Genomic DNA, 16,415 nt, shown 5'->3' on the forward strand with positions numbered 1-16,415 from the left:
CACACGCAGTACTGAGATGACAACTTCTTGTATTTCTCTAGCTTTTGAGGCCTCCTGAGTTGCAGAGCGGTATGGAGATCCCAGCCTGCCGGCGCGGCAATGGCAAACCCAAGCGTTCCGTCAATGCTGCATTGCCCCCTAGAGGCCTCTGGCGCATTAAAACATTGACCATGGGGTGACACGCACATTTCGGGGGGGATTAACGTCTTTTGCTGTCGTTTGTTATGTGAGTTTTTGTGTGTTTGCAGTATAAGCAGTGACATGTCAGACAACTGAGGCAAAAATCGGTGATAGCAGTTGTGTGTGCAACCGGGGGTGCTGCTCCAATATGGTGCATGGTGGAGAACACCGTCATCGTATAAGTAGACAAGGTGAAGGGAGCAGGTGAAACAGATGGAGAAAAGGTGAAATGTCTTGCCAAAGACCAGTCTGCCGGCAGTGGCAGAACTGCTTCTTCCCGGTTTCTCTGTGCCACCAGAAGCAAGATACTTGGATGCTGTAATGTGCAGATGTTGGGACTGGGGTGGTTGATTCAGATGACCTGATGTACCTTGTGAAATATATTATGAAATTACTTGTTTGCTAAGGTGTCTTTAAGCTCATTTAACTCCTCATGAGGGGAAAATTACATTACTCAAATGCAACCAAAATCATTTTGATGCATAGCTATTGCCACAATAATGATTAACAGTAATAATCAGCTTTTGTCTTTCTTGCGATTAAGAAGAAAGTAACAGAAGTTAGGGAAGACCTATGAGTCATTGCTTGACTTTCCCTCTCCGCCCCACAGTGACAGGCTCCCAGTCTGTCTTCACTTCCTTAAAGCCCAGCTATTTTTGCAGACTCACAACTATGAGCCATTATCCAAAAGGGACCATCACATCATCATTACAGAATGCAAATAAAAGTCATTGAGAACTGCATCTCTCTTTAGTTGCAGCTCTGCTTTCCTGTTTTGATTATAAGCTCAGAACTGCCAAATCTCACGCATGAAGTGTAAGAGTCACTCATTTGGTGTCTGTCTCATACCATCACTGTGCTTGTAATGTTGCATTTGCAGCCCCTCTCCCTCCCCCTGACATGGTGAGTGGGGCCATGAAGGAAGAGGTGAGCACTGCAGCAGCACTGGACTTAAGGACAGGTCTGCTACAGGCAGCTGCTGGCCTAAAGCTGCTGTGTCCCTCATATGTCCTAAGTGAAGCAGCAGAGAGTGTGCTATTGCATGACTTGACAGAACGCCTCTTTTAAGGTAGGATTCTAGTGTTGAGAGACCTGTAACCTGCCTAGAAAGAGACTCTGTTTCCATCATGTCTTGGACAACAATGAATACAAACCAGGTTTAGCAAAGAGCTGCTAAAGAGATCTCGGTGGGTGAAGGGTCTTCCCTGCAGAGGAAGAAATGGTTGGGATATAATCACAAGCAGAAAACAGGGTGACAGCGCTCCTCCAAAATCCTGCAGCAAGACCTCTCTCCAAGCCTTCTGCTATGCAGGCGTAAGTACAGACATTGCACTCGCTGTTGGGATGCTGCATCTGTCTTCCTTATGGCATGACTGACCTAATTCCATCCTACAGCTCATGGGTTCCCTTTCCACATTTCTAAGCTACACATTAAATCCTTTTAATCTTTCTGGATAACTTATTCAGTCCTGTCTCCTCATCAGTCTTTGTTCTTCCTTAAATTTCCCTGTTTGTGTTCACCTCATGGTTTTTATCTTCCACTTTTATCTTGTTCTCTGTCCTGTTCTGCATCACAGTACTGTCCCACATACTTAAGTTGATCTATTGCCTTTGAAGTAACAGGCCACAAATATTATAGCTTGTGTATATCATCTCCATTTATGTCTATTTCAGTGTTTGGTTTTGCATTCACAATAATCTTTATCTAACAAAGCTTAAACCTCCTGAATTCTTTCCAGCTCTTTCTGTCTCATTTATTCTTCTGGGCATTGCTGAATTTGTTTGTTGTTTTTCTATTTCTAGTTCTTTTCTGATGATCCATTTGGATAGCCAGTGTTTCCAATATTTAATAATCTGAAACAATTTCTAAATTCTATTTTTATTTCAGACCAAATTTCAGTCTAAGATTTCAGTGCTTTCACTGAAAGTGGGTAGCCCTTTTCCTTCTGTCACCATAGAATCTGACTAGTTTAAGTGAGGAATTTGCTGTGGCTGATTTAAACCTCTGTTTACTTTTCCATTAGTTCTTCTTGCTTTATCAGTGCCAGGCAGTGTGTATATTTTCGGAGTAGTCGATCTCTGTCAATTAATAATTTTTAATATGCTATATCTTAAGCTGGTTTTTAATATCACATTTGACCTTGCTGTATACTCTTTTCCTTCAACACCTTCCTAATAACATTCACCTTGATTCTTCAAACATTCCCCTTTTTTTTTTCTCTATTGTGTTATTCATCACTGCTGTTATTCCTCCCTTGTTTGGCAGTTTGGGTTGGTTGAAAGATCTTTCGGCATCGATCATCTTTTGGGTGTGCTGACTTGGGGCTTTGATAAGGCAAGACACGCTGCTGGCTTACACTTGGCTCCATGTCGTATTAAAAATTTAAGCCTCATTAATATAGGAGCTGAGAGAGCACCCATTGTTCTTTCAATAAAGCAAGTTAGGAGGGCTATAATGTCATGACTGTACTGCTCAAAAGAAAATGAATTATTTGTTCAGTGGAACTGGCAAATTGTGATTCCTCATTAATCTACTGGGCACGTAAAACAAGGATGAGAACAGAGTGACACCCTTGCTGCAGCACTGAGCTCTCTTCCTTTACATGGGTTCAGTGGTCTGTTTCTTCCTCAAGACGAGCAGTGTTGGAGTCAGTCAGCCTCCGCTAAGGAAAAGGTGGGTTTGCCCAGTGGATGCATGTCCCTTACAAAGAAGACGGAGGCTATTTATTTATTTTGTTTGCAAAAGAACCAAATTATTACATGATCTCCAAGTGCAGGCATTATCATGTGCTTACTTGACATGACCTGCACAGGTTTATCAGAAACAGATAGTACTCTTCGTACTGAAATGTCACTTTTTTTCACTGCTAATGCAATGCAAAGGCTGTAAGGAGCTCAGTGTCATCCACCCAAATCAGTTGCTGCTGCAAACACTGCTTGCAGAGAAATGCTCAGAGTCTGACTTTTTGAGACATGCAGCAAACTCATCTTCCCTGAATTAGTGGCGGTCTTAATGCACAGATTTCCAAGTGAAACGCTATAGTGTTTGTTACATACACAGTGAGAGTGGTGACCACATTGGACCCTTTTCATCTTAACATTTCTAAATCTGCACTCAGAGCTTTGTTAGAACAGACCAATAAATGTTAAGGAACTTCTAGAGGATAAAATATCTTTCTTCTTTATTTAGAAGTGGAAACTGTGAAAGATTTTCTAAACAAATGGTTCTTAACATGCCAGGAAGATGCCTGGTTAAGTAGCTGGAAAAATGTTTTCAGTAAACAACTTGCTGCTTGTCTAACAGTAACTTTGCAGTGTAAGCTCAGTATTAATTTTCTGGAGCAGTAGCTCATCTTTATCACTTAGCTTCAGCATTCCAAAAAGAAATTGTTTCCATAATCTGTCAAAAGAGCTGCTGGGCCATTATTACTTTAAATGGCTATTAAGAAATGAACAACCAAGACTTAGGTCAGTGAAATCTGTGATAAAGATAAGAATTTCGGGTTATAATATACATCCGTTCCTGGAATTTGTTTTCTGATTATAGACAAGGATTTAGTTCTCCTTACAAGTATTTCCATGTCAAGGCAACTGATTCACAGTGTAAAACTCTGGTAGAGAGAGAAAATGATTTTAGCCTTAGAAATTTGCAACAGCACATTCAGAAATATGAAAATAGGTTCATTGAAATGTTTGAATGGGTACTGCTACAAGGGTGTTTGGGAATGACGAAGTGAGTGGAGGCTTAACCGATACCCATCTGGTAGTTTACCAAATGCATGGAATGGGTCAGTCCCACAGCATTTAAGATTTTGTCCGATAATTCTGTCATGCAAATCTTAACAAAAAAAGATTCTACTTATCCTCATCCCTCAAAAGCTGTGTGTGCCATGCAGTATCCCTTTGCCCAGAAGGTTACATGTCTTTACAAGCACTGCCTCTTATGGCAGTGTGGAGCAGTGGTGTTTCCACATGAAGCGATGTCTCTGTATCTGTAGCAGTCTTTTTAGCATGGAAATGATCTCTCAATACTGCAGCTTTAATCTCTGGAAATAGGCCAAAATATTATCTAATGTAGCACAAGGGCTGCACAATACTATTTGTGGTAATACTATGCAGAGGTCACCTTTGCCATACTTCGATCAAGTATTGAAGGGAAATGGGATTGTTATTGCTCGGGCTGTCCAAGTGTGTCCTCTGGAAGCTTAACTGGATGAAGAGAAGACATGTATCTCCTGTATTGACAATGAACTAAAGAAATGCTTCACAGACCTTCATTTGTATAAAATATGAGCCTTTTTAGCAGCCGCTGAATTGGCTGAGAGATTATTGTACTTACTACATAGTCAAAAAAGAGAGAACTTGGCAATCAGTGTCTGGAACCCAAACCATAGAACTGCAGTCCGGATGAGAATTTTCACTTTCTAAAGCATTACAGTGAACAACAACATTGTCATAAATAGGAAAATGGTTAAATACTGGAGTGGAGATAGATGTGAGGCCCTGCAGGAGTGCTTTGCGGATTCCAGGACAGAGATTTTGCTTCAACAATTTACCTGGTGGTGACAGCTGATGTGCACGAGGGCAGAACAGAGTCTGTCATTGTGCAGCAGCGACACCAGCTCTCCAGTGCTATCAGGCATAAACCTTGTGTATTCCAGTAAAGTAAGTGTCGAAGAGAACAGCCGTGGTGAAGTTGTTTTACGTGAGCATTTTTTGGTATGTTAATCTTTTAGCTTTCTGTAATTCATGCCTATTATATGTTCACAAATGGTTTATGCCACCTTATCCATTTATAAAGTCATGCTTCACTGTTGCATTTGAATGCACCCCATATAATGGAAAGTAAGACAGCAAATGCCTTCTGTTCTGATTTACCCCTTTCTGCCTGAGAAGAAACAAACCTTTTATCTTCATCTCATGTATTATTGCTAGCAAATTTCTGAAGTACACACGTAAGATTCTAGACTCTGCTGTACTGCACACAACTTCCAGAAATGGTAAAAGATTTAGTATGTGCTTTGTCTGAGGCTTCAAAGAGTGTGTGTTTCTGCTTTGCTTACAGAAGTAAAATCCTTAAGAACAAATTCCAAATCAGATTTTGAATGTAATTAGTAACAAAAGACTAGCAAAATAACTTTGGAGGACGAGATTATACTAATATTAATCTCATAGCTCACTTTATTTGATCCCAATCTCTTTTTCTAACATTCTGTGATACTCAATAGCATCAAGATATTTTTCTATACAGTATTTTCAGAACCCTAGTAAGTTCTACTTATTTTTCCCTTCTTTTTTTTTTTAAAAAAAAAGTACTATTGCTGAAAGGTAACTGGTTGTTGTAACTGGATAACATAATTGTACAGAGAAAGCAAATAAAGTCTGTAAAATTTCAGGAAGAATAGGTTATTATGTAAATTGCATACTGCGAAGAAGACCTAGAAAACTGCATAACTTGTAGTTCTAAGGAATAAGCAACCTTTCACCTGAAAATTTTTACTGAAGGGGTGATATATACAGGAATCAGAGGTATCTGAATGCGCAAAGGTACAGTATAATAAAGGACAATGCTCAACTGGATAAAGATACTCTGCAAAAATGACACGATGATATTCTGTAAGTGCCTTTCACTGGCAATTTATCAGTTATATTGAGTAAAAAGCCTTGGAAGCTCAACTTAGGCTATAAAAGAGTATTATTTCCATTTCATGCATCATCATGACTGATAGAGAACATAAAGACCAAATTACTTTTGGATACATCTGCATAACTTTACAGCCTGCAGTGATGTAGCACTGTTTTATCTGGCTATATAATTCAGAGTGCTTTTGTTTACAAAATAGCCCTGTGGATTTCATGATTTCATGATGCATCTTTCTTCTTGGACTCTCTCTGCAGGAGTAAATGGAATAAAATGTACAAAAAACCTTGGTTTGACAGTAAAGGCAGCAAAGTCACTCTGAAAGAACCGGGGGGGGGGAAAAACAGCTATTCAACTGCATTTGGTGTGAAAATTGCAGTATTATTTATGCAGAACTAGACAAGTCATTTAACAAGCTAGTAGGCTCCACTTGCACCTAATTCTAGTTCTCTCCTCAAAAATGTCTTGGGAAAAGAGAAAGCAACAGTAAAAATTTTCCTTTCAGTTCTGCAGTCAAAATTCTAGTTTCCTTCCTATAAGAATATCTGTAGTTAGCTTTGAGTCCTTTTTTTTTTTTTTTTTTTTTTAAGGGAGCTTTTACTGCTAATGATCTGCAGAGCATAGGAGATGTCACACACGATTTTAATTTCCTCCTCTGCTAAATCACAAATTGACACTGTTTGTTTGGTGTCTGCCTGTCTATTCTATCCCCAGGGTCAGCGGACTTTCTCCCTTCATGGGAGACAACGACAACGAAACCCTAGCCAATGTTACCTCAGCAACGTGGGACTTCGATGATGAGGCTTTTGATGAAATCTCTGATGATGCCAAGGACTTTATCAGCAATCTACTAAAGAAAGATATGAAGTAAAGCTGTTGGACTTGATACACTTTCTATGTTTGCATTTAGCTGAACTTGTCATTCTTGTTTCCCCACCATGAATCTCCACGCGGATGCAGGCAACGCTGGCGATACTTTATAAGGAGCTCTGCATGCCCGTCCGTCTGTGTGCAGCTTTCGTTTATTTTATGTGCAGGGTCTGAATGGAGCGCTTGCTTTTAATCACCTTCTCATTCTGCTTTTCCCTCAAGATGCACCCTGGGGTTTTGTGTGGCTACTCTTATCTTCACTGTAGTGTGACAGAGATTCCTGCATGACGTGTTCTGTCTTGATCTGAATGGGTTGCGATTTTGCCAGTTTTCTTTCCATGTGTGGCTTTTAAGTGTGGTACCTCCGAGTAAGCAGCTTTCCTCTAAATCTAGTAATTGGGCAAGAAAAAAAAAATCAGTTGGAAGCCCTGTTTACAAAGCAAGGAAAGAAAACGTATTTCTTCCAGTGAGTTTGCAGTCGGATGGATGGAGAACAGAGGGTTATTTATCTGAGTACCATGAACAAAGTGAAGAATGGGTGTGGTTTGATAACAGACTTGGACATTTCTGGTTTGTTAAATGTTCAGTGCTGCAAGGAAGGAGGGTATTAAGTGGTGGGAAAGGGGAAATCTCTGTAAGTGAAGGAAAGGAGATCTGGGACAGGGTTCTGCCAGCATGAGGTAGCTGAATCATTGCCATTGTGGCTCTGCTGTATGTGTTCCATGCCTAAAACACATGGCTTTTTGTGCTTTGTTTCACAATGTTTTATTAACACTTAAAAATGCACAGTTTTCTCTCCAAAAAAGCCCTACAGAAATTGTGAAAGTGAGTTTAAGAAGTAAGCACGGCTGGGAAAGCAATGCCATGTGATCTATGTTGCTAAATTTAGGAAACAGAAAAATCAGCTCTCAGAAAAGAGAGCACAAAATAACGTTAAAGCAGGTAGGTTCAACTATCATTAATGGCAACACTGACTAGTCTTTTTATATAAAAACAGGAGTCGCTTAAATTGTACTCAATGTCTTCAGCATCCTTGGCTGCAAAAAGACACCAAAAACATGGAAGCCAAAAAACTTTCCAAAGATAGGATGAAGAAATATATGGCCAGAAGAAAATGGCAGGTAATGAAGAGGACGTAGAACTGGGCTGGTTGTCCTCATAAGTCTCTTTACTTCTAATGTTTATGATTCTGAGAAGCATGTCATGCCGGGTGGTTTCTGCTGGTGGTGAAAACTCCAGTGTGGCCAGAGTATGAATGCAGTAAAGCAGGTTTGGTTTCTATGAGTGAGCAGTAGGAGGGGGCACGGCTGCATATATATAACACGTGACGATTCCATTTCAGGCTACTAAAAGGTGTATGAGTTCAAGTATCATTTTGCCTGTTCTTTTGGAAGTATGACCACCTCCCTCCCTGCCCTCTCCATGCCTCTGAGGGCTGGGGGATTATGTTATCCTTAACAAACCTGAACACCTAGGGGAAAGCTTATCTGCCTGGCCGCTCTAAAGATACCTCATTTTGGGGTAGTTTCATTCTCCTAAGCCAGTAGTTCTGTCCTGTGGGAGCATGAGGCTTCTCATGGATTCAGTCAGATTGGTTTAATGATTTTCTTTGACATATTTGGTCTCTGTGTCTTCTTTTCTTTCTTAATGCTGGAACTGTTGTAGCAGGTCTATCTGTGCCATTCTGATAGCTAGGGGAGTTGATGTATAAAATCCTGGATCCAGCCTTTTGAGTAGCCTACAAAATATTCATTTACATAAATCTACCTTATATTTCTTCTTATGTTCTACTGTATGTGTTTCTTAGGACCTCATGCAAGCTGTACAAAAATACAAGTGTCCATAGTAGAGGCAACGTAGTTTGAGCATATTTTAGTATCCTGGTGGTTGATTCTCGAGCCTGTCAGAGGTCTGCTTCCACCATGCAGATGGTACTTTCTCATTCATTTCATATTCATCCCTGATGAAACTCAGCCCAGCCCATCTGGCTTTTGAGAGAGCCATCCCCCACCACAGTTAAGTTCCAGCTAAACAGGACATAGCTTTTTTTGCTGGCCCTCCTCTCGCACAGTGCTTTTTATCCGCAGCTAACAGAGACATTCATTTAGGTATGAGTTCATCAGGGGAAGTTTATATCTGCAACTAAATTTGGTAATTCAGACCAGCCTGCTGTGTCTCTCCTAAAACAACAGAGCTATATATAAGCAGTTTGTCCAACAATTCCAGCGAGGTTTGCAGAGATCCCAGATTATTTGTCCGAAGCACAATTGTTACAGAAAATCACATGCCTTTTGGATTGGATTGATCAGAAGCCTTTTATGTTATGTCTTAGAAAACAGGCCATGCTGTCCGAGCAATAGGAAGGCTGTCGTCCATGGCAATGATTTCTGGTATGAGTGGGAGGAAGGCCTCTGGGAGCTCGCCTACCAGCCCTATAAATGCAGACAAAGTAGAGAATGAAGGTAAGGAATTTTGCTGCAACATATTTTTACCTTTCTGTGAATCCTACTAAAACTTTTAGCAAAATTCTAAAGACCAATCGTTAAGTTGGTTATTTCTGCTTGCTCACTCTCTCTGTTTTTATTTTTTTTGTTGTTTTTAAAGAAATCTATCAAAAATTCATTGTTCTCATATTGTTCTGCTACTCAAAATGCCCCAGTATAAGTACGGGCAGTAAACTCTTCTTTTTTTAAAGCCAAAGAATTAAGGCAGATTTGTCAGCTGCACTTTCTATCAGTGTGGGAATGCATGTTTATACAAAGATTGCAGTGATGTATTGCCTTCTCATGCGAGCGAGCAAGCAATGAAGTATTAACGCTTGCTGTAACTAAGACCTATACTCTGCATTAGCCATGCTCCTCAGGTAGGGGCATTTTAGAACAAAAATAGTGTGTCTCCGTTATTCTCCTACGTCCCCATGTGAAACGTGGATTTGCGGTGTGTAACGATCAGAGGTGCAGATGTTTGACAATTCTGAAAATCAAGCAAGTCAGTTTGACATATCCACATAAACTGCGGGCCTGATACAAGTTGAACTGGTTCACCCCTCTGACTAGCTAAAGTCCAGGTTCGGTTAGAAACAAATTCAAGGAAAAAATGAAGATGATTTGTAGCGTGGTGGCCTGCATGTTGATTTCATTCTATTTATGGTCTGAATCTTTGTCCAGCTGCGAAAGATTGGCACAAAACTAAGCAGCTAACGTCCTCACTGTCCCATTAGCCTTACAGAATTAAAGGAAAGATGCTTTCACTACCATCTGGTAATTAAAAATTAAAATGCATCTTTTAAGAACATGCCCTGTAAAATAATTAACTGTATCTTCGCTCTCCTCCAGATGCTTTCCTTGAAGAAGTGGCTGAAGAAAAGCCCCACGTAAAGCCATATTTTACTAAAACAATCCTTGACATAGAGGTTGTGGAGGGAAGTGCTGCTAGGTTTGACTGCAAAATTGAAGGTACTTTGAATTAGCATATTTGTTTCTTTCCTTCCTTCCTGCCAGTTTTCTGCATTGTGCTGTTTAACTTTTTCTTTTTTTTCCTGTATTATTGTTGAGTTGGTGCCATTTTGCTTTACCAATATATGCATGTCACAGCATGAATGTGTTGCAATATCAGAAATTATTTGGAGCTGCATGGGCTCGTTCTGTGCTTGCCATAGAACAGAAGTCTCCAAGAGTCAATGTGTGAATCGCTAATTCAGAATAGCAAGTGGGAACAGTAAGATGATTTTTGAGGGTAGAAATGGTAAAAAAAAGACGCAGTGTAGTACACAAATTGCAAGAGTACGCTCTTAGAGACTGCTAACCAGAAACCAAGAATAAGTGGGAAGTCACTTGTCTGAAATGAAGAGACAAGTTTCGGGTGACCTCAAGATAACTTTAAGCCACACAAACATCGTATTAAAGGCAAAGAAGTCCCTAATGGTGTATTTGCATGAGAAGTAATGATAATATCATTGGCTGGTTACAAAAGTTACATCTAGAAAATACTGTATTGTTGTTTAGGTTTTTTAACTTATGAATTCAAGAAAGAAAACTCTGGAACTGGAACATGGAGATAGAGAGAATAAGTTTATGAGAAAGCATTTAAGGAGCTTGGGCTTGGTCAGCCTAACAGTCTGAAGGCCAAGACTGAACCTTCTGTGTCACAGCTGTTGATGAAAGCTAGGAATTAGGAAGAGAAGAGCTGTTCAAACAACATGGATAGAATTGGTATCATACTACATGTATTTAAGTTAGACAATTACTAATCTTAAAATGAGGTTCAGAAACTGCCTCGCTGACCTTCTGCTTGTTTGTTTCCGTGCTCCTAATCTTTTTCACTGCCTGTGTTTCCTACCTCACAGCGGAGATGTGAGGATGGATTATTGTTGCTGATGGATGCTCAGCGTGAGGGGTATGTGCATAAGTACTGCATGGAATAAAATAGATGGATGCACCACAGCTGGTGTTCCAAACTTTCCAGTGTATCACTGTAATGTTCGTTGTGTATTAGGGATTCCTGCACTTTATTTCTGCTCAGTGGGAAGTCATCCTGCCGTCACAGCCCAGAACTTGGCTGAGACAGCAAGCCTTCAACTTGCTATAGCAGCCAAGAGTACTGTATAAGGGATTGTTCAGCATGCATTGTGCAGCCCTGCTCTGGGTGCTTCGGGTATAGCAGAGCCATTTGCTTCACAAAAGGCTCTGAAACTCCTGTTGAGATGCATAATCAAAATGCTTTTCTTAGACTCCCTCGCTTATCCTAACAAACACAAATAGGAAATGGGAGTGCCACCGCCACCGCACAGGACAGGCTGATTTGTAAGGAGCAGATTAGGAGGAGGAAGATTCAGAATAGCCATAACAAAGGAACCAGAGAACGATATTAAACTGTAGCTGTAGCCCAAAACACCTTACCCTTGAAATCCTAAATTGTGTTGTTGGGAACTGTGGTTTCCGCAAAAGCTGCAATGTAAGGTAAACCTCAAATACACTATTAAGCGTCCCTAGCTGGCTGATGTCCAAGACACACAAAAACCTATCTGCAGTCACTGCTAAAGTAGTGGAAAGTGGAATCTAGTGAGTACCTCAGTGCTAGCTTTCCATTTTTTGCTGTTCATAATAAAGCTGTTTCAGGTAAATGTGAAGTAAAAAAGCCTCAGATCACCTACATCCATTTTAAATAGAACGCAATGAAATATCTGTGTATCAGCGTACTGACATGTCCATACACAGCCATGGCATTAAAGCTTAAAGTAATTACGGATTAGTTAATATTCGTTTATTGCAATTGCTGTTGTCTCCCCACTACTGCAGGCTACCCTGACCCTGAGGTAATGTGGTACAAAGACGATCAGCCTGTCAAGGAGTCCCGTCACTTCCAGATAGATTATGATGAGGATGGGAACTGTTCTTTGACTATTTCTGAAGTATGTGGGGACGATGATGCCAAATACACCTGCAAAGCTGTTAACAGCCTTGGGGAAGCCACATGCACCGCAGAACTCCTTGTGGAAACAATGGGAAAAGAAGGAGAAGATGAAGATGAGGAGGAGGAAGAATGAAACAAGGCTCAAAGAAAAAAAAAAATTGAAAAAAATATATTTAAAGACTCTCCTTATAAGGCTCAGAAAACCAAGTTATCAAAAGCACCTTGTGTGATATGTAGGCCTTTGGGGGGTTGTTTTTTCAGCATGATCAGTTGATACCTGTTTGCTTTGTGTACGGGCATTAATTCAAATCAGCAGGCAATTTTAAGTTGCTAGCATGATTGGATTTACTTTAAGCAAGTCATCAACTAAGTCGCCCAGTCTATTTCTTAAAAATCAAATGTATGGAAAACAAGTCTACAGTTATGTTCTGAACGTCTTAAAGAAAACCAGTCTATTTACTGAGCTCATTGCTCTATACCATCACTTTCCTCAGCCAAAACTGCAGCTAAGTTGGCTCCCCAAGATCTACTTTACAAGGAATCATTTGCCAGACACACAGTGAATCTCTTCAGCCCTAAGAAACAGGCAGCACCCCGAGCAGTGTCTTCTATAAGGGAAGGTCTGACACAGCCAGCATTGCAATTTGTATGTTGGTACGGCTCCTTTTGTGTTTGTTTTAAACAGAATTTCATGGTCCTAACTTCAAACTACTGCCCTTTCTCCATGCACTGTTAGTGCTGTTGTAATACTGGCTAAAGTTAAACATCCAGGTGGTTTCCTGAGATACTTCTGATCTTGCTTTTAACCAGCTGATCGCACCTTGTCACCTTTCCCTTATAGAACTTGCCACTTCAGTGCAGTTACAGCTGCCGACTTAAGAAACAGACTGAAAACACAAAGACTGAGAATATTTTCTGTTGTTCTGGTCAGTCTAATAACGACTTTTGATTCATTTATATGCTGCTGTGAAAAAAACCAAACAGGTTATTGCACAATCAGTGACTTCTATGTGCAGGTGTGTGAATGGAATCCCAGGTTAGTTAAAGTTTTACTTGCATTTATTTGGCGATTGCAAAACAGATTTCAACTGATGATAAGCTGGAAACTCCCACAGATTTTTTGGAGTAGCCAAAAAGAGAGTAGCCTGGATTACAAACTCCTTTATACTTAGCAGTTTCCAAAGAATCTTAATCTATATAGGACCTATTTCTTCTACCTTATGAGCTTGACTGTCTTGTTTTTGTCTTGAACCTGCACCAGTAAGGCTGTTGCGTTTTTTAAAAATGCAGAAAAACAAAACAAAAAAATTTCAAACCCCATTTTTTTTCTCAGAAATCGTTAATGCACTCAGACTTAGTAACTTTGCTTTCCTTTCACAGTATTGGCACTTTTCAATTTTTTTTTTTTGTTGTTGTTCAGAGGTAATATCAGAGGCTGCAAGGTGATATGCATAATCCAAAACCAGTGTGTCTTATATCTATGTATCATTCCAAAAGTGATTCTTTTTCTTTTCCACTTTTTGTGTGTGTAAAGTGCAACCATTTGCATTTCAAAAGTTACCTCTTAAAAAACCCATTACCTTAAATCCTCACCATTAAGTAGTCAGTGTACTATACTACAGGTGTGTACAATATCAACCTTAGGTTGTTTGGTATTACCTAGTTGTGTACGTGTTTCATATGATTTTTTCTTCTACATTCAAAGCTCAACTAACGTGGATGACACAATGGTTTTTAACTGCTTTACTCTTTGTTGCTAAATTCAGATTGCCAGCATGTCTTTTCCTTTTCGATTGATAAAAACCTCTTGTTATACTAAACACAGTATTGCCACAATTCCTTATACAGAAAGGTTTTGAATCTGATTTAGAGCATACAGAGCTTTTCTCACGTTTTTTAAATGTTTTAGGCAACAACGGGGTGTATTTTGTACCTTAATAAAAATATGCTAATGTTCTCCCAGTTTGTTAAACCATCAGAATTGCAAAGATGAGAACGCTACGGCTGTAGTTACTCACAGTTCCTAAATAAATAATACCACAAAGCATGCTCCTTGTATACTCTATTGCAGGCGTCACTGCGTTCATGTTGGCTACACGTATCAGTAGCAGCGGTCTTCTCCTTTTCTGTCCTTAGACCTGCTTGGCATAAAAAATGGATGAGGTGACAACAGTGAAACCTCCTTGATCTTTGTGGTGCTGCCACACTTCTGCCCCGTCGGCGCAGGCTGCCGCCATGCAGAGGCTGCTCTGCCCAAGTACTCTCAAGGACAGCCTAGGGCTGACGCTGGTTGTAGCCGTGCGCTCTGCCGCACGTCTCCAGCCTCATTGCATCCTTCACAGTGAACAGAAACATAAATGTGGATGGGGCGCCGTGGCAGCTGTGCTTTTGTTTTACAGGTGACAATTCCCTTACGGTGGGGAAACATATAGTTCAGAAAGGCTGGAAAAGCAAGAGAAAAAATTCAGGGAAGTCTAAATGTAGATGCGTGCTTATACCAATGTTCATAGAAACTGTAAAGATGAAGATATTTAGCAAATATGCTTGCACTGCCTTTATGCAGACTTCTTCTAACATGCAGTCCAAGACATCACAGGATGTGCAGGACCACGCAGAAACTCCCTAAAGCAAAGGTTGTGAAACATCCTGCTTGTAGCAATACGTTTCTTGAGCAAATCCTCAGCCCTTGAAACAGTCATCTTTGGAAGACGAGCTCTACGGTCCTATGACTGTACCTAACTTTATTCCTTCGCTGGTTTCCATTCAGGTAGGCACACCCTTAAAGCAGTGAAAGGTCCGGCTCTGATGGCCCGGTCTCTGGGCATAGTGAGGTCTGTGGGTATCACACCCACAGGGTCAATGTTGGTGCTCCCACACAGGTTTTTCCTTCCCTCTCCTCCTTCACTAGTCCTTCAATGTCCCACAGCCCATAAACTGCCTATTTTTCTTTTTCTCCAGGGATACAACTAGCTTACCATTGCCTCCTATTAACATCCCTTCTGGTCTGCAGGAACAATGACCTCTACCTCAGAAATGAAGTCATATGTATCTAATTCAACTCTGAGCAATTGACTCCAACCTGTATTTCACCTTGATTTTTTTGTGTCATTTGAAGAGTAGAAGATAGATTATTCTATTTCCACTGAAGAAGGATACTTTATGTACTTGAAATCCTGTCTAATTTTGCCAGCCATCCTAATGGGTCTAATAAAAGGTGTTACCTCTTCCGATAACCCTTGTCTTGCTTGTGTAATGTTTGCAGAACCACTCTTGGGATGCAGTAGAGTTGAAACAATCCTCAGTAGCAGAGGTTATGCAAGACATTGGTACTGCCCGAGATGGACCACTTCATTCTTCTTGTATTTCTTTTGTATAAAATCCAGTCTTCTTAAGAGACATGGAAAATTTGGGACTTTCCACTGGTTTCCACTCCTTGGGTTTCTGGATTTGCAGAAACTTCATTTACTTAATTACAGGCCTGTCCAACCACCCAAGCATCCTGTGCACGTTTCTGGTCGACGAAAAGACCTTTGCCAATTGTATGCGTGGCGTGCAGAGAAAAAATTTTAGTTGCATACCTGAATAAGCAATGATCTGTTTCTCTAAAATCTATAGGAATATTTATTGGAATGTTGCACTAAAGCATTGCTGTTTGAAAATGAAATTCTTGTAAATCCTCTTTGAATTTTGAGCCCTATTGACTGCAAGAGATGCGCGTGTAACACCATGAATTTGTTAGGCCACATAAACGCTTACGGGAAAGCAGAATCTGCTGGGAGAGGGAGGACTGTGCTGTTATTCCACATTGCTCAGAAAGGAACTGCACCATAGCCAGCATGAAAAATAAATTGAGAATTGTTTCTGGAAGTTGAGAAGTAATCCCACAGAATATTTACAATTTCTGTAAGAAAAAAAATTAAAAAAAGATTTATTTTCATCCTTTCATTGTCACTTTTTGGAAGGTTAGTTCTAGTTGTACCTCCCCTGAAGAGGATACTTGACTTGGTGTCGCTATGGAAGTTAACACTATCCAGGTTTTCGCAATTGTATAAAACTTCAGCAGAAAATGAGTTACAGCTCTAGCAGCGCTCAGCTTCAGCAGCTTATTAGAACTATAAAAGTGGTAAAAACCTACTAAATATTCCTAAAATAACCTCAACTTGAAAAACTAACGCTATTAATTTCCCTGAGGAGATGACAGACCTAGTTACACCTGCAGGAGCGGGACCGCAGAGGGGCATTTTAACCTGTTTTAAAACGTGACCGAAGAGGTGATGTCCCGCTCGGCCGGGACGCGCCACCCCGGGCAGCG

At 40.4% G+C, this 16,415-nt stretch overlaps 1 protein-coding gene across 2 annotated transcripts in view; it reads left to right on the forward strand.

Annotated features, from left to right (window-relative positions):
* Nucleotides 1-14,150, forward strand: part of MYLK (myosin light chain kinase) — a 209,937-nt gene extending 195,787 nt beyond the window's left edge. For both annotated transcript variants that reach the window (XM_054830581.1, XM_054830582.1), the window contains 5 exons: nt 6,536-6,688; nt 7,689-7,812; nt 9,024-9,153; nt 10,027-10,146; nt 11,989-14,150. In XM_054830581.1, the coding sequence (XP_054686556.1) occupies nt 6,536-6,688; nt 7,689-7,812; nt 9,024-9,153; nt 10,027-10,146; nt 11,989-12,236 (775 nt within the window). In that variant the 3' untranslated portion in view covers nt 12,237-14,150. The remainder of the gene's footprint in view (nt 1-6,535; nt 6,689-7,688; nt 7,813-9,023; nt 9,154-10,026; nt 10,147-11,988) is intronic.
* Nucleotides 14,151-16,415: the final 2,265 nt, after the last annotated feature.

This window comes from Grus americana, chromosome 6 (assembly GCF_028858705.1).
Source record: "Grus americana isolate bGruAme1 chromosome 6, bGruAme1.mat, whole genome shotgun sequence".
NCBI classification, from domain to species: Eukaryota; Metazoa; Chordata; class Aves; order Gruiformes; family Gruidae; genus Grus; species Grus americana.